Source organism: Pteropus alecto, unplaced genomic scaffold (assembly GCF_000325575.1).
Source record: "Pteropus alecto unplaced genomic scaffold, ASM32557v1 scaffold398, whole genome shotgun sequence".
Classification (NCBI taxonomy): Eukaryota; Metazoa; Chordata; class Mammalia; order Chiroptera; family Pteropodidae; genus Pteropus; species Pteropus alecto.
The window spans coordinates 3,594,192-3,612,434 of NW_006442497.1; the positions used below are offsets into that span (position 1 = coordinate 3,594,192).

Below are 18,243 nucleotides of genomic sequence, written 5' to 3' on the forward strand. Positions count from 1 at the left end.
CCTGCTGATTCCGACATGAGCTTACAGAGTCTTTAGTGCCTGCTCTGTCAGAACAGACTTTCTGCTCAGACAAAGGCTAGGCTGTCCTGCAGGGATGTGGGGTGAGGGAGGAGAAGCTCTGGGGGCCAGACCTCTGACACCTCTCCCTCTTGTCCACTTTGCCCTCCTCTGTATAGGTTCCAGGCAGAGGGTGGTTACGTGCTCTACCCTCAGATTGGGGACCGGCTAGACCTGCTCTGTCCCCGGGCCCGGCCTCCTGGCCCCCACTCCTCTCCTAATTATGAGTTCTACAAGCTGTATCTGGTAGGGGGTGCCCAAGGTCGACGCTGTGAGGCACCCCCTGCCCCAAACCTCCTTCTCACTTGTGACCGGCCAGACTTGGATCTCCGCTTCACCATCAAGTTCCAGGAGTATAGCCCTAACCTCTGGGGCCACGAGTTCCGCTCACACCACGATTACTACATAATTGGTACTGCTGGGCAGAGGGCAAGGTTGAGTGGGGTGACGCTCCTGGGATCAAGAGCAGATGAGGGAAGGAACTTCTAGAGCCAAGAGAGAGATCCCTTATACCCTTGGGTGGTGTTTGGGCCAGGACATGGAGACAGAACTGAGACTACACTCTGGAGTGCTAACTTTTCCCTCTCTGTGGCTCTTTTCTCCCAGCCACATCAGATGGGACCCGAGAAGGCCTGGAGAGTTTGCAGGGAGGTGTGTGCCTTACTAGAGGCATGAAGGTGCTTCTCCGAGTGGGACAAAGTGAGTGGGGCTAGGGCATACCTCCTAGGATCTGAGGGAGGTTGGGGCAGTACCATCATGGTCAGGAGGCTGCAGTCTCAGTCCCTCTCTTTTGGGTCTTCCCCATCTCCAGGTCCCCGAGGAGGGGCTGCTCCACGAAAACCTGTGTCTGAAATGCCCATGGAAAGAGACCGAGGGGCAGCCCACAGCCTAGAGCCTGGGAACGAGAATGTGCCAGGTAGGAACTAGGGGTCCGGCCTCCTGCCTTCCCCAGCCTCTTCTGCTTTTGGACCCCAGCTTCCCTGCCTTTACCCTCTCTCTCCCTCTTAAGTCTTTTTTTTTGGGGGGGGGGGTAGGGATGATATAGGAAAGAAGAGAAGAAAGGATGGGAGGGTGGGAGGAGAATGGAAGCCAAATGAGGAAAAGACTCAATTAGAACTAATTAGCCAAGTCAGCGCTTCAATCAGTGCTGTCAGAGAAGTGGGGAGGACTCCTTGGCATGGAGCTAAAGGGCTGGACACACCTGGATTCTGATCTGGGCTTGTGGGGGGAGGTGGGATCCCCAAGAGGCCTGGGCACTGCTGGGGAAGCCCATGGGGACCCCCAAGGCTGGGTGTCCAGATACCCAGGTGGCTCCTTCAGCCCCTCCCCCTCTTTCCTCCTTCATCCTTTCCCTGCCAGGTGACCCCACCAGCAATGCAACCTCCCGGGGTGCTGAAGGCCCCCTGCCCCCTCCCAGCATGCCCGCAGTGGCTGGGGCAGCGGGGGGGCTGGCGCTGCTCTTGCTGGGCGTGGCAGGGGCTGGGGGTGCCATGTGTTGGCGGAGACGGCGGGCCAAGCCTTCGGAGAGTCGCCACCCTGGTCCTGGCTCCTTTGGGAGGGGTGGGTCTCTGGGCCTTGGGGGTGGAGGTGGGATGGGACCTAGGGAGGCTGAGCCAGGAGAACTAGGGATAGCGCTGAGGGGCGGTGGGGCTGCAGAACCCCCCTTCTGTCCGCACTATGAGAAGGTGAGTGGTGACTATGGGCATCCTGTGTACATTGTGCAGGATGGGCCCCCCCAGAGCCCTCCAAACATCTACTACAAGGTATGAGGGCTCCTCCTAACTGGCTCTCCTGGATCTAACCCTTCTTGGGGTGCTCCTCCAGTATAATTCGTGGTTAGAGGGACACCTCTAGTATCTCCTTGGCCCCCTTTGCCCCTCCAGCTCCTTTTCTCCTCCTGGCTGTTGCCCTCTTCTCTACTTGTAGGATTCCTTAAGACTTCCACTGAATCATCTCCTGTCCTATGGTTGGCCATGTGTGCCCTCTCTGTCTCTGTGTTCCTGGGTCCTATTCCTTTGGGGAGGAAACGAGACTCAGCCTCTTCTTCTGACCATGACCCAGTAATCCTTGCTCCCCTTACCCACTGAGAGCCGGCGGGGGTAACAGTCTGTCTTTTGGTTGGCACCTCTTTCTTTCTGCCTCTCACCGTTTTCCTCTTCCTTCTCTTCTTCTTCTCCTCCTCCTCCGTCCTCCCTTCTCTCTCTCTCTCTCTCTCTCCCCCCCACACACACCACCCCTCTCTCTTCTGTCTCTAGATTTGTTCTTCTCTAGCATCATCCTCCCTACATCTCCTTTTACCCTCTTGGCTTGTTATCCTGTGCCTCTCCCATATCATGGGTAGGGGCATCAAAGCTTTTCTCCCCTGAGCTTTCTCTTCTGACCTCTCACCAACCACTCAGTCTGCCAAAAAATGGGGGCCTTATGGGGAAGGCTCTGGCACTCCATTCCTGTTCAGGGCATGGGTAGCAGGGCCTTCTTCTCTGCCCTGCCCTAGGCCTCTACATACTTACTCCAGCCATTTGGGGTGGTTGGGTCACAACAGCTACCATGAGAAGAAGTGTTCTGTTTCGTACAGTGGCCAATAGCAAGATATGAACCGGTTGGGACACATATGGACTTGGTCTGATGCTGAATGGGCCACTTGGAACAGGAAGTGACTTGCTCCAGACAAGAAGTGGTCAGGCCTGGACAGAAGTGGCCTGGGAAGTGGCAGAAGCAGAGCAGCAGGAACTGGAAGTGCCTTCATCCAGGACAGGAAGTAGCACTTCTGAAATAGGAAGTGGTCTGGCTGGAAATCGAAGTGGCTTAGTCTGGGGAGTGGGGGTGGGGGGCATGGGAGATGGATGGTTCTTACTCTGTGGAGAAGGGGATGCAGGAAGAGCTTCCTGCTTCAGGAGGAAGCTGGATTTTACTGACTGTAAGAAGATAGGGTGTACTGAGGAGGATTTTCCTAGTATTCAGTGGCACTTCCCAGAATCCCCCTTCCCTTGTTCTCTGTGCTGCTTTTAAGACAGCTTAAGATGACTACCATCTCCTGTGGCAGGCCCAATTTGTCTTGTTCTACTTCCATTTCCATACCCTAATATAATCTCTGTTACTCAACAGAACTATCCCAAGAATTTATGTGTTGTCCCCCAGTAACCCAGATGGCTGTCTTGTTCATCACATCCTCCATTTTCTACTCTTCAGATTCAACACAGCTCCCTTCTTAGTGACCAAAATGGTGGCCTACTGACTGGTCTAGCTGATAGTGGGACTTAGCAACTGACACTGTTTCCATAGTGACCAGCTTATACCTCTTCCTGCCCTCTAGTACACAATTGGGTATTGCCTCAGTTTCCTCCCAGCTCAGTTTCATTAGATCAGAGCTGCCCTTGGGCACCAAGTCGGCCACCTCAATCACCAGCCAGCATGGTTGCTTTGTCCGCCAGAGGTTAAGTCATCTCTCTGGTGTAGTTCCCAGCTCCTTCCTGATTTTTCTGATTGCTCCATCCAGGGAAAAGGAAGTTGATGTTGCCATGGGGGAGGTGACGGGGTATGGCCGTCACCTCAATAGTTTTACTGTAAAAGGGAATTTTGAACAACAAAAACCAAAAAAAGAATAAAAAACTTCAAAAGTTTACAAGAAGGCTGGAGAATGACTGGACATGAATTGGGACAGAGAACTGGTGGTTAGAATGGCTTTTAAGCTCAGGGGGTTGGATTGAAGGAAACAAAGGGTAAGGGTAGGGAGAGGGTTGGGTTGGAGGGGTGAGATGGGCAGTGCTGGGGAGGGGAAACGGGCTGGGTGAGAAGGCTAAGGAAAGCAGTCACCTCCAGGGAAGGGAGAGAGGAACCCAGGCAGGAGCAGGAGTTGCCAGGACATCCAGGGCGGGTGTATGTGAATATAGGTTTACATGTGGGGAAAGCCTGAGTCTATTGCTAAACCAAAGCACCAGAGACAAGGCAAATCTCAATTAGAAACAAAAGTAGAAAAAATACATTCACGTGTTAGAGTCTGTTCCCCACCACCTTTGCCTAAGACACCTCTGATGTAAGGAGTTTTGCTATGGGAAGAATGGGTGTGGCTACCTGGAAGACTCAAGCTGCCTGTCCCTTGGCTCCCTGTATACCCATGACTTAGGCTATTCTCCCCTAAAAAGCCTGGGTGCCCAGCCCCCTAGACTCAGATTCATTCTCCAACCACAAAAGCAGCCATCCGGAGCATTGGAGCATCGTCGAAGCCGGTTGGCAGGGGTCACAACCTCTGCCCTGTCTGCCCCTCCCCTGATTCTAGGTCCCCTCCTGCTGTCTCCCATCTGCCTGGAGGTCAAGGGGTCCTCTTGCTTCTCCTCTGTCCAGTGGGACCCTTGCCCTTCTCCCTGTCTGAGCAAGATGCCTGGGTCTTGAGAGGTACAGGTTCTGTAGGAGGGAAGTTGAAAACTGAGAGGCCAGGTGCTGGAGATGTCTGGAATGTACTGTATTCTGAACCCGAAGTGGAGCTGCCCGAGGTGGGGAAGCTTGAGGGGGGTGGAAGGGCTGGTCCCTTGCCCCTTAGTGGGGGTTTGTCGTCATGGCAACATCCCTTTCTCCACACAATGGGAAGCCCCCCTCAGCCTCCCGCGTGGATGAAGCCGACAGCCCCATCGCTGGCTATCAGCCTCAGGGACTTGGCAACCGTCACTATGGCAACCCAGAGCTCAGCAACAGGGCCCAGTGAGAAAGGGAGGGGTCCAAGACTGGGGCAGGGCTGTATGTAAGAGGGGCAAGGGAGCCGAAGGAGACACCCCCTACACATACATCTTGAGGCACAGGTGGAGAGACATGAGGAAAGAGAAGAGATAAACAGTCTCCGTGACAAACACCTCACCAAAGCACCATCATAACATGCTGAGAGACAGGAAGACACCTGGGAACAGATGCACAGCTGGGGAGAGGAACAACACATTCTGCATATCACCCTGGGACACACCCCCTTGGAGCATTGGCATCTATAGACTCCCACCCCCAACATTAATAACATAAGACTTACAGCCTCCCACATGTGTAGTGACTTGTATATCTTTTGAGTTATTTGAAAGCGCTGGTGGCTTCCACACAGAATAACATATGCCATACTATTTGCTTTCCGAGCACAAATACACACTCTCCTAAAGTAACAACTACAACAAAGCAAATAGGCAGGAAGACATTCATTCATTCATTCATTCATTCATTTACTCAACAACATATTAAGTGTCTACTTTGTTCCAGGGACTGTTTCAGACACTGGGAGTATATAGTGAATAAGTCAAAGTCCCTGCTTTTGTGAGGTCCACATTTTTGTGGGGAACAACAAAACATTTCTGGTAGTGATAAGTGGTATAAACGAAACAGTATCAGGATGAAGAGGATGGAGAGTAACGAGGAGATGCTTTAGATTAGGTCAGGAAGGTCCCTTTGAAGAACTGACATTTGATAAGAACCTTGAATAATGCGGAATAAGGCATGCAGTCCGAGAAAGGGCATACTCAACAATGGGAACAGAAGTGCAAAGCAGAGAGGTGAAATCTTGGCATGTTTGGGAATAGTGAGGACATCATAACCTCACATACATTCTAGATGTGTCCCGTCCTTCTCCAGCCTCCACCTATAGGGGACCAAGTCACTTATGGTCTAGAATCTAAACTTCAGAAGTCGATCTAACTCAGTCTTCTATTTTTTCTCCCTTTAGTTCTTGTGCGTATGTGAGTTGTGTTTTCCTCGACTAAATTTTAAGCTCTTGGAGGGCAAGGATGGTGCACTGAACTTCTTGGGGGCTGTGGTACAGCTGCTGGTACAGAATCTAGAGCAGGCAAACAGAGCGGAAACAAAGGATCTAAGAGGGCTGGGTACCACAGAAGTGAAAATTTTGGGGCTGTGCTGTAGACAGAAGGTCAAACTTTGCCATACCTTGCAAACAGAAACAGGAGATAAATGAAGTTAAAGTGTCTGTGTTTGTGTATGTGGTTTATGTTAGGGATTTTAAGGAGAGGGGAATAGAGCAAAAGTTTGTAGTGGGAATTTCTGATGGGGAATGGTTGACATCACAACTGGAATTACAATGAGAATGAAAAGTGAGCTTCCTAAGGGGCTACCTGGGGAATCACAAACATGGGCACTCCCTCCCCATGGAAAGTTTCAAGATCTGTCGTCAGGCTGGAAGAAATGTCACAGGGTGGTTTGAAGGCAAGGGGCTAGCTGGGATGGACTCAGAGAGTTGGGTGGGGGTAGGAAAAAGGATGCAGCATAAATGGGAGTGAAAACTGGGCAGCAGGAGAGAAGTTTGAAAGGTAGCGGAGAAGGTGGAGTCCTGAAGGGAGTTTTGTGGGGATCAGGTCCCAGGTACCCTGATTCCCACAGGCAGTTGAAACATTTGGTGTCCTGGTTCTTCTTCTTCAGTTCCCATCAGAAACTCTGGCAATAGCTCCCTTCGACTTCAGTGACTGGTAGTGGTGGTGAGGAGATTGAGCAGCCTCAGGGGGCGGCAGCTGGTGAGTGGGGAGGAATCTGTGTGCTCAGCAAACAACAGCCTCAGTGGCCAGTAGCTGCCTCCTCCCTCATCAATCAGCCCCAGCCAAATGTCCTTACATTCTCATCACCCCAAGGGGACTGGGGCTGGGCCAGGGTCCCCAGGGGAGTGAGATGGGGATGGGTGGGGGAAGGTGGGAGTGGTGCTTGGCTTTCCAACTCTTGGTCTGTGTTCTCTCCTCTCCTGGAAGCTCTTCATGTCATGGCCTTTACCATCGTGAGGGCATCAGCTACAAATCACTTGTGGGGGTCTGCAGGGGGGAGATTGTGGGGAAGAGGAATGAGTCAGGGATGAAGAAGAATCTACTCTGTTTCTCACGGGACCAGCCCAGGGCACAGTCTGCAGGGAAGCTATTGGCACAGAGACCCGGTCCCCCCAGCTGGCCTCTCCATCCCTGACTGATGCTCTAGACAGCAGGGTGAGACCTCGACCCCCTGAATGTCCACTCTTCCCACCTTCTCCTAGCCCCCAGCCCTCACTCTCCACTTCCCACCAAGATCCAGAGGTCTGGCCCCCAGCTCACCCCAAATCTGTTGCTCCCCATTGGGGACTGGGGCCTCCAGACCTTATCCCCGGGCTCGCTTTCCCCCTCCTCAGCCCTTGCTCCCCTCAGGGACCCAGGCGTCCTGCCCACTCCCTTCACCATAACAACCATTCTTTTGGAGTTGCTTAAGACTTTAATATCATTTCATTAAGTCAGCTAGTTCAGAGAAGGTTGGGGGCACAAAGAGACTGCGGTGGGCAAAAGAGGGCTCAAGGTAGGGGGGAAGCAAGGGAAGAGCCCCCTTCTCTCCGTGGAGATGGCTCTGAGAAATCAAATATTGACAGTGAGAGAACAGAACTTATTAAAGCTGGGACAGGGGTGTGTGTAGGGGGAGTTGTGGGAATGGCCCAATGCCTGGGTTCTGAGGGTAATGAGGTTCTGGGAGGAGAGAAAAGCCTGAGACTGAGACGATACAGTAGGACTACGGGTACAACTTTTCTGCCCCTTTCTTTTGGGAGGTAGAGTCTTGCCCCCTAGCCTTTATTTTCAGCTGTCCCCTAGAGCCCCTGGGGAGGAGACCCCCACCACAGCTGTGGTTGGCCCCCCTTCATCCCTTCCCCCTACTTCCACCTCTGTTGATGAGCTTTGGCAGCGTTTAATCGGATTGAGCAGTAATTAGCAAAGCGAGATGTTTGATTACCTATTTAGCATAATGTAGGGGGCTGGGATCCCTAGGCACAGCCAAGGTTGGTGGGGGGTGGGAGTCAGAAAAGAAATGGAGTCTACATAACAGTTTATCCTGAGGGAGCCATGAGCCCTGTCTATAAGGCTCCCCACCCCAGGACTCCCCTCAGATCTTTACTCCTTGGAGACTTTTCCCTGTGGGATCTGACCAATCATGTCGCTTCTCTTTGCCACCCACTGCCTATCTGATTAGAGGATCACCCACTTAACCCTGCTTGCTGTGCAGCTGTTTTTGGGATGTGGCAGGAACCCTCTCCTTCAATCCTTGCCCTCAGCAACAGGAGTTTGGGCTGGGCAGGTGGCCACAGATCAGAGCCCAGAAACCCACCTTAAAGATAATGGTGGTGGTGGTGGGGTGCCAAGGGCGGGGGCTGTCAATTCTAGAAATAAAGATAGAATAGGTGGGATGGTGAGATCAGGGTTGGGTCTGGGTGTGGGTTAATCCACTGGTCCTTCAAGAGTACCAGAGACTGCCAGTCCTGGCAGTGCCAGACTGGCATAATGAGACCTGTCAGGTGTAAACACCCAGCAAGAAAAGGGAGAACTGAGGTGCCAGCTTCTCTCCTCATCCAGCAAAGAAAATGTCATCAATTTAGTTCCTCATGGAAATGCAATCAGCGGGCTCTCTGCTGGCTTTGTCTTAATTAGGCACTATTGATGGAAGCAGGGAGGGTGCCTTCCCATCCCCCTAGACCAGCTTCGTCCCTGAATCTCCCAGGCCTCTCTGAAACTTCTCCCGACACAGGTACAACTCGAGTCTTCTAGGCGCGGCTTCCTGCGGCCCCGCCCCGCAGCGCCCCCTAGCAGCGGTTGAGGTCTGCCCCTCCAATCACACCCCTCACCTCTCGCTTACCCAGGACTCAGCCTTTGTTCTTATGGAGAGCCGAGCCCCTCCCTGGCCTGGTCACCTTCCCCAGGGAGTCCCCGCCTTCCGTTCCCCCCAAAATGAGCGACGCTTTCTAAAGCCAATCCTCAGATTCCAAAAATTCCAGTTTCGTTCTTCCCTCCTTCCCCCGCCCCGCTCTGCCGGGCGATCCTAGACCCCAGTCCGAACTAAGAAGGGGGAACAAGCGGGAGGGCAGGGGTGCTCCAGCCCCGCTTTTTCCCCTGGACCCAGCTGCAGCCACGGCTGCCTCTAAATCCTGGAGCGCCTTCTATAGCGCCGATGAGCCTCGCAGGCGGGACCCCGGGCGCCATCTGCTGGACTCGTTCGGGATGGAGCCCTCAGACCCAGAGGCGGGATCCGGCCATTGGGTTTCCCTGCCTTTTCAGTGTCCTGCAGGAAGGTAGCGCTCGTTGTTTCTAGCCCCAGCCCTTTGAGCCTCGTTTTCATCCCAGTCTTCTCGCATCCTCCAGACTGCCAGATTTAGTGGCTTTCCTTGCCCCCAGCCCTCTTGCCATGGGTCCCGGCGGGGGAAGGCAGGACAAGTTGGGTGGCTGAGCAGGGTTTCACTGCGCCTGCGCCAAGGAGGACGGCTCCGCAGGCTCGGGCTCCTGCGGTTCATCCCCTCCCTGCCCGGGGTTGTCGTGGCTACGCGTGCAAGCGCGGGCCCGAGAGGGCCAAGCGGGGCAACTTCTTAGTTGAAGTGGCCCACCAGTCGGCTTAGGGAGAAGGTCGGCGTCGTGAGGTGTGTGTCGGGGGCAGAGGGGAAGAGAAAAGGAATGCTGGGGAGAAGCGGGAAGCTGCGGGGAGAAGGGCCAGTGGTGAGGAGTTAACAGGGACAGTTGTGGGGCGGGGAAGGAAGGGGCAGTTGTGGGGGAGGGGAGAGCAAAGGGCAGTTGGGGGAGGGAAGGAGCAATTGTGGGGGAAGGAAGAGTCAGTTGTGGGTGGAGGGGAGAAGGGGCACTTGAGATCGAGATGAAGAAGCGGGGACAGTTGTGACCGTTGTGTGAAAAAGCTACTGTTGGGGGGGAAATTTGCCCACTGGTAGCCAGTTTGAGGAGAGGGCCGGTCCCCTACGGTATTTAATGTAATTCCGAGTAATAGACTGAGTCCCAGGCTAATAGAACAGCTCCTCCTGGGGGCTGCCATGTGGGATCATGGGGTGAGCCCCATGAGGAGGAGGCTCCCAACCTTGCCAGCAGAATGCTCCTGAGGCTCCAGCTGGAGGCAGGGAAGCACAGCCTGACGCTTCTCTGGAGACCAGTGGAGGAAGCTGAGCTGCTGTAGTTGGTTTTATTGATGTGCTGGCCTAATAGAACGTTTCTCCTTGGAGCAAAGTACAAATCCTTCAACTTTGAAACTCATAACCTATAATCAATGCCTATGGCAGCCTGTGGGGATGAGTAAGGAAAACCACAGGTGGCTGTCAGGATATAGCTGAATGGTGAAAGAATGCCCAATGAATCAGACACTGCCCTTGGGATCCTGACCGCCTGCCAGAGATGCTCCTGCTTTTGGCTATCCTGTTTTCTGAAGAGAGGCACTACTGTGGCCTTCCTTATTCGCTCATTTCCTCCTCCCCTAGACACAATTCGAAATTCATTGTTGGGTGACTTTGGTCCTTCTTCTAATCTGTTCTCAGGGCATTTGGTGTCAAATAATTTTGGTTTTCATTATCAGTCAGCACAGAGTTTCTCAGGCACTATGCTGAGACCTCAGTACACACAAAGCAGAGTTTTCACTCCTCAAGAATTAAAAGCTAACCATACATGTTGCAAATATGGGTTTTCTTTGTTTAAAGAGGTTGCAGATTGTAGTGTGGGCAGGAGGAGCATTTCTCATTTCCTCCCTTCCAGAGGTAACTTGGAAAGAAAGGAGGTAGAAGGAAAATCATCTTGATTTGCTTCATTGACTTGACGCAGTGACAAAGGGTGGGGAACCTGGTGAGTCTTCCTTTTCCTGCACCTTCTCTCACTCACTCATGGCCTTGAGGGGTAGAGTGGTTGAAGGAAGCAACCACACCTCAGTGTGGTAGATGTTTTCCTGATTATCTTATGTTCTCATACCTCTGCGCAAAGAGACAGGGCTTCCTAAACCCTCATTAGTGGGGTATCTGTTGAGCCACCATCTTTAACGTCCATTTATTCCCGATGCTTTGAGGCATGACTTTGATTTTTAACCCAATGCTCTGAAGAAAGTGGGATATCTCAGGAAAAGAAGTGAAGATTGCAAGGTGGTTAATGGAGCAGGGATATATTATGATATTAGGGTGTCAGTCATATTTGAGAATTCACTTACTCTTTTTTTTTTTTTAAAGCCTACAGCACCTGGTCTTCCTAGGTGGTCTCCCATCCAAGTACTAACCAGGCCCAACCCTGCTTAGCTTCCAAGATCAGACAAGATCAGGCGTGTTCAGGGTGGCATGGCCGTAGACTATATTAGGAATTCAAAAGGGACTGCGTGTATCAAGGGCCTGGGTTGGGGATGGATCTGGTTGTGGACTCCCAGTTTTTTGTGTCTTCAGGTTTTGCCTACACGATGTCCAGCAAAGCGGAAAAGAAGCAGAAAGGGAGTGGACGGGGGAGTTCTCGAAAGCGAAATGCTCAGGCTGCTCTAGCCACACAGGCTTTGGAGGCCACCTTGCCGGCTAGTGAGCCGGTGCCTGAGCCAGAGCCGGAGCCAGAGCCTCTCAAGGAGGAGCCTGGTGGGTACATGCTGCCTGAAGCTTGGAGGGAGAATATTTGTATTTCCGGAGGGTCTTAGGGTGGGGGGCCCGGGAGCAGATTCTGTTGCTCCTGGGTAAGAAGCAGGGGTTCAGTGGAATCTCAGGTCTTCTGCTGGGTCCCTTTTTTTGTGTGTTTTCCTCCTAGCCAGCCTTATACTTGTTCTTTTTGTCTTAAAATGTCCCCCCAGTGCACCAAGAGCTCATTAGCCAATTCTTTATTTTAGCCTCTTCCTCCTTATTTCGTGTTCCTGGTTACTACTACCCCACTGGAGAGGGTCTGATCCCTTCCTTTTCTCCCATTTTTACCCTGGGTGGCAAAACAAATAATGTTTTTCTCCCATTAAAGCCATCACCATGGAGACTCAGCTTGCTTTGCCACCCTTTGAATCCTAAGCCTGACTGATGCTTTCTCCCATCTGTTTGAGGCTCTTGTATCTCCACCCTAATTTTGGCAGGGCCTTGGTAGACAAGGCGGTTCAGGTTCAGGGCCACAGGAAAAGAAGCCTGACATTTAGACTGAGGGAAAAAATCGTTTAAAGAGGCTGCCTCTTGTGGCTTTGATCTGAGGGATTCTTTCCCTGTGGATGAACTGGGGCCAATAGGGTTTGAGGGTTTTTGGTAGCTGTTGGTGTCATTGGACTGTCTTTTTGAACATGGGCCGGTGTAGATATAACTGTGAGCTAAGTATAGCCCTTCCTTTTTACCTGGGGCTTCTTTACACTGCTAGCAGACTGTCAAGATGGAGAGAAATAGAATCCCCTTTTCATATTAAAGGTTGAGAGATTAAGGTTGGGCATGGGAGAAAGGTCCAGGGTACATAGGATCTTGCCCTAAGATCCAGACATTAGAAATGTACACTTTTTTTTTTCTTCTGAATTCTTTTGAAAGCAGTTTAAAACAGGACAGGCTCCTAGAATGGGGTATCCAGGAGTAGGGTGAGGGAGGAGGGAAAACATTGAGGTTTAATTTGGAGAATTCTCTAGGATGGAAAGAGGAGCTTCTAAATGAAAGCATTGATCACCAAATACCAAGGATCTTTGACTCCCTTAGCTCTAAGCTTTTTTATTGTTTGATGGGAAGCTTTTCAGCGGACCTGTAACCCTCATAGAGATTCAGAGAAGACTTGGACCTCTAATGCACCCCAAAATGAACATTAATCCCCATAACCTTTGGAGTTGGGCAAGGATTGAGGCCTATTCCACTGGAGACAAGAAGGAGCCTGCTATGGCCTGAGTGTTTGTGTCCACCCTAAATTCCTATTTTTTTTTAAACATCTACAGCACTTGGTATTCCTAGGTGGTCGGCCATCCAAGTACTATCCAGGTCCGACCCTGCTTAGCTTCCGAGATCATACAGGATCGGGCACATTCAAGGTGGCATGGCCATAGACCCAAACTCTTATTTTGAAATCCTAATGCCCAATGTGATGGTATTAATAGGTAGGACCTTTGGAAAGTGCTTAAATCACTTGGGTAGAAATGTCATGAATGATATTAGTGCCTTATAAAAGTGGCTCCAGAGTGATCCCTTCCACTGTGTGAGGACATAAGGTGAAGACGTGACCAGGAAGAGGTCTTATGCTGGCACCCCGATCTTGAACTTCCAGCCTCTAGAACTGTGAGAAATAAATTTCTGTTTATAAGCCACCCAGTCTGTAGTATTTTGTTAGAGCAGCTGGATGGACTAAGACAGGGCTGAAAACAATTCTTGGTGAAGAATGGTGGGTTAAAGGGCAAACACCCTTTTGATATGTCCAAGTAGTTTTTTTTTTAAAAGCCAGCACCTAGTATTGCTAGGTGGTCTCCCATCCAAGTACTAACCAGGCCCGACCCTGCTTAGCTTCCGAGATCAGACAAGATCAGGCGTGCTCAGGGTGGCATGGCTGTAGACAAAACACCCTTTTGAGGTCTATAGTGACATCCTTTGTTTCCCTGAATGCTCCTCAGTGCTCATTAAGAAAGGAACAAGAAGAAGTACAGGTTCACAATCTCATATCTCTAATTTTAAAATGCACTGAGAACTAAAAGTTCTTCCCAAAGTTTGGCATCCAAACTTTTTTGGTGGTAAGACATAACTTAAACTGACTTGAAGGTATTTATAGTCTATTTAAGCCATTTAGAATAAAATTTCACGTTTTACTGCAGAGGTACTGCTAATATAAGTTTGTGGAGTGTTATTCTAGAGCCCACTGTGGGTTGGGGGGTATTATATACCATGCTATATTACAATTTTAAATTTTGAAACATACTTGACCTCAAGGGTTTTGGATAAGGAATTGTAGACCCGTATTTCGGGCAAATGAGAAAAAGTATAGAGAATAATATAATGAACACCCATGTACCCATGTACCCATTACCCAGTGTAAGAATAAATTATGATAGCAACAAGGAAATCCCCTTTTGTTCCCCAGCCTACCTCCCCCAAACCCTCCTTTCCTTCTCCAGAGGTCACTGTTATCCTAAGTTGATGTTTTTTCACTCTCAACTTTGTTCTTTTAATTTTTACTTCATGTATTCAAGAATATCATATACTAGTATTGTGTTGCATGATTTAGACTTTATATAAATTATATTATAGAAGACAAAAACCAGTTTACTCTTGAGATTGTCTCAGTCTCCCTTCCCCTGTCGGAAACCTTGAACGCCCTCAGCTTTCTCAAAGGGCGTTGGATTTCTTGGTTACCTGTCCCACTCATCACAAAGCTCCTGGAATCATCTACTCCATCTTTTTCATGATTTCCTTTCTTAGCCTCTATGCCTTACTCCCCTCTTAGTTGTTTTTTTTTTTTCTTGGAAGTTAGAGTATCCTGTTCTCCAAAGTCTTTTGGTTCCATCTCATTTTTCCTTCCTCCTTTCAGCTCATGGGAAATGGGAAACCCAACAATTTTACCCCAGTCTCCTGTGTGAGTGACAGATCAGGAGGTATACTTGAGTCAGGAGAGATCAGGAAAGCAACACCCTCTGGGTTTTAAGGAGGTTCCAGAGTGGATATGACAGAAATGAGTATCCAGCAGCCTAGCTGTTTGGAGAGGGACCAGTGTCTGTGGTCCCTGGCTTCTTCATGTGGGAAGAGGATTGGGGGAAGAATGGAAGGCCAGAAGCTGAATGCCTAGAATAACCTTAGTATTGAGGTTTCATTTTCCTGCCTCCCTCCGGCCCCAGTCAGCTTTTTAAAAGAAAATTGAGATATAATTCACTTACTATAAAATTCACCATTTAAAAGTATACAATTCAGTGATTTTTGTTATCTTCACAAAGCTGTGCCACCATTACCACTAAAGCGTTTTCATCCTACCTCCAATGAGCCACTTGAAGTACCTTGAGAAACTGGCACTAGATGAGCCCTATATCTTTACTTCTAAGTTTCATTAGAGCTTTGCCTTTTAGTAGTCACTCTCCAGTCCTCCCCTCCATCCCGATCCTGGTAACCACTAATTACTTTCTGTCTCTATGGATTTGCCTATTCTAGACATTTCATGTAAATGGAATCATACCATACGTGGGCCTTTTGTGACTGGCTTCTTTCACTTAGCATAGTGTTTTTTTTTTGTTTTTTTTTTTAAGTTTAATTCCTTAATTTTTTTTTATCCTGGTACCACTACCACAATTTACAGGGCAATATACCTGATGTAATGAAAAGAAAAAGGAAAAGACAAAGCTACAACAGATAAAATATCTCAGGACTATATCTCTAACTGACACTACATTTCATTAATCAATTGCTGCACTTTTTGCAAACTGTGACTATTACAGTCCTCAACAAGAAGGTTTCCTGTTTAAGCTGCAATAACTACCCTGACTATGGATCATTGTTCCTCCTCTGACAGATTTTTACAGTTCCTCTAATACACTGGAACAAAGCAGCTTTCCTAACAACTCCCTGCTCTCTCTCCCGCTAATAACTATTGCCCTTTTCTCCTGAGTTTTTAGAATCTTCTGCTACTATATCTACCATTTCCACCACCAGATTCATAACCACCACCATAGGGACTGCCCAAGCTTCTACCAAAACTGTTCCCCTTCATGGGTCCATAATTTGATTGCTATTGTCCATTGTAATTTCCAAAATCATTATAGTTCCCACCACCACCATAGTTACTGCCAAAATTTCCCCCTTCATTGTAATGATCATATCCTCCACCACCACCACCATATCCAACACCTTGGTTTTCATATCCTCCTGGTCCACCACCACCACCACTACCATAGCTTTCTCTACTACTATGACCAAGACCACTGCCATAGTTGCCACCATCACCTCCAAGTCCCTTATATCCACCATCACCTCCTCCAAACTATCTTCACCACCATAGATTCCTCTTTCACCAAAGTTTTCACCATGGCCAAAGTTACCTCCACCACCTCTACAGTTTCCTCTGCAACCCATAAAGTTGCCAGGTCCACCACCACGACCTCTTTGCGATCCAAAAGACTGCATTTCCTGTTTAGAAAGGGCTTTTTTCACTTAACAGTTATGCCCATTAATAGTTTGGTATTTCTGAAAAACAATTTTATCAATTGTATTATGATCATCAAAATTTACAAAAGCAAATCTTTCTTTCCCCACCCTGCCTATCTTCCATAACTTTTCTAGTTTCATTTTTGCCATACATTTCAAAGTAGTCTCTCAAATTATATTCTTCTTTATCTTCTTTAATACCACCAACGAAAATTTTCTTCACTGTTAGATGGGCTCCAGGCTTTACCAAATCCTCTCTAGAAACAGCTCTCTTTGGTTCCCCTACACACCCATCAATCTTGTGTATGGTCGAGCACACATTACTGCAACCACCTTTTCTACACAAGAATAAGTTACAAAACCACAGTTCCTGGAACATTTTGTTTGGGGGTCTCTCATCACCACACTATCTGTGAGTGTGCCCCATTTTTTTACAATGTTCTCTTAAACTATCACTTATAGTTTCAAAGCTCAGACCACTGGGAAACAGTTTTCTCCACTGCTCTGGTTCCTTTGGATCATGGCCCTCCTCCCCCTGGTGGCGGTGGTGATGGTTGGAGTGCGACTAAGGGCGACCAGGCAGCGGTTTTAATCTCCATTTTGAGACCAAACTTTCTTCTTCCAACTTGAATTCAATATGGGACTAAGAGGAAGAGGTGGGACCCATTAGCATAGTGTTTTTAAGGTTTGTACATGGTGTAGCATTGTAGCAGACCTTCATTCTTTTTTATGCCTGGGTAATATTCTACTGCAATTTGTTTTATCCTTTTCTCTGTTGATGGGTATGTGGCTTGTTTCTACCTTTGGTTATTGTGAATAATGCTGCATTGGCATATGATTGTCTGTTTGAGTCTATGTTTCTAATTCTCTTGAGTATATACCTAGAAGTGAAATTGCTGGATCATATGGTTTAACTTTTTAAAGGAATGCCTTCAATTAAAAATTTTTATTCTTCCTAGAGCCAGTATTGGAGGAACCTGCAGTACAGAAAGAATTACAGAAGCCTGAGGTGGATGTGGTAAGTTTGGGTTTTCCTTGGGACAAATATTCTTCCCCAAAAACTAGTGAATCAAAGGATCATTATAGAATGATATATGAGGAATTCTCTTCAATCTGTGACTTCCTTTTATTTATATTACTGGCAACCTGTTCACCACAAATCCAGTTTACTGAATAAAGGGGCAAAGTTATCCATGTCCCCCACCTGTCCAGAAGAAGAGAGTTTTAAGTGAGGAACAGTTAAGGTCTCTTAACTGTCCCTTCCCTGTCTCCCTGCCTTGGGTAAAACTTTGAGAAGTTTAATCAATCGTATGGGTGAATATCTGAACAAGTTCAACAAGCTGGGTAGATATCGTCCTAATTGGTTACTAATTTCTAAGACATTCTCTTCCCTCCTTTCTTTTAGTTCTCTCTTTTGGCTGAAGAATTTACAGAAGCCACTTCAAGCACTTGTAGAATTTGGTACTAAATGACCCCTACACATTTATTTCCAAGTTGAATTAGACCCTAGCACTACCCATAGTTACTGAGGTTAGAAGAATAGAGTGATAAACTCGAAATTTTTTTAAAACTTAGAGAAATGTAATAACTTCTCATTAAAGGAATCATTGGAAGAGACAGAAAAGTAAAACAAAAAAAAGGGAAAATAAAAATCATAGCGTTACTGCCTAAACACATTCAATATTAATACTTTGGTACATGTCTTTTCTTTCTGTGTATAAGTTTATGAGTTTTTTTTTTTTAAAACCCTACCTATACCATATATTATAATTTTTAGTAAACATTTTTACACAAAATTTTTATTATTCTTCATGTCATTATATGCTTTTTGGAAGCAACATTTTTAATGACCATATAGTGCTTGATTAGATGTATGTACCATAGTTAAATCATGACTCTTGGACGTTTTGCCATTTCTAAGTTTTGCTCTCATAATACTACTGCAATGAATCTTATAAGTAAAACTAACACATTTTGAAGTACTTAGTATTTCCTTAAAATGTATTCCTCTACATGGAATTAGTGAATCAAAGAGTAAGGAACATTTCTAATGCTTTTAATGCACAATGCTAAGCTGTTTCCAAACAAATTGCACTTTTTGCCCTTAAACTACCAACAAACCCTTTCTAGGCCTTGGTGTTATCAGTTTAGCAAGGATTTTTCTTTAAAAATGATAGGCAGAAACAAACAAAAATGCTAAGCAATAAATGATATATCTTTATTATTTTTATTTGTATTCTTTGATTTCAAGATTAATGTTTTTTCATATTTTTATTTTCTCTTATTTATTTAGTTAGTTTTTATTTATTTATTATTATTTTTATATTTTTATTTTATCTTCTTTCTTTATTATTTATTTATTT

The 18,243-nt window shown here is 47.7% G+C and overlaps 2 protein-coding genes, 1 non-coding gene and 2 pseudogenes across 4 annotated transcripts in view; 2 read left to right on the forward strand and 3 right to left on the reverse strand.

Annotated features, from left to right (window-relative positions):
• The window catches only part of EFNB3 (ephrin B3), a 4,418-nt gene extending 2,592 nt beyond the window's left edge, over positions 1-1,826 (forward strand). The window contains 4 exon segments of the mRNA NM_001290165.1: positions 177-469; positions 664-756; positions 869-973; positions 1,417-1,826. Coding sequence (NP_001277094.1) covers positions 177-469; positions 664-756; positions 869-973; positions 1,417-1,826 — 901 coding nt within the window.
• Positions 1,827-8,997: 7,171 nt separating this feature from the next.
• The window catches only part of DNAH2 (dynein axonemal heavy chain 2), a 98,406-nt gene continuing 89,160 nt past the window's right edge, over positions 8,998-18,243 (forward strand). Inside the window, exons 1-3 of one of the 2 annotated variants that reach the window (XM_025040132.1) lie at positions 8,998-9,442; positions 10,499-11,401; positions 16,840-16,898. In XM_025040132.1, coding sequence (XP_024895900.1) covers positions 11,182-11,401; positions 16,840-16,898 — 279 coding nt within the window. In that variant the 5' untranslated portion in view covers positions 8,998-9,442; positions 10,499-11,181. Of the gene's footprint in view, positions 9,443-9,677; positions 11,402-16,839; positions 16,899-18,243 lie in introns of those variants that run through there. The other variant, XM_025040131.1, reaches the window with a different exon arrangement.
• LOC112471477 lies at positions 11,013-11,131 on the reverse strand. The gene has a single exon (XR_003043324.1). It is a non-coding gene; the product is annotated as a 5S ribosomal RNA (ribosomal RNA).
• On the reverse strand, positions 12,694-12,812 carry LOC112471475 (annotated as a pseudogene).
• LOC112471425 lies at positions 13,194-13,312 on the reverse strand (annotated as a pseudogene).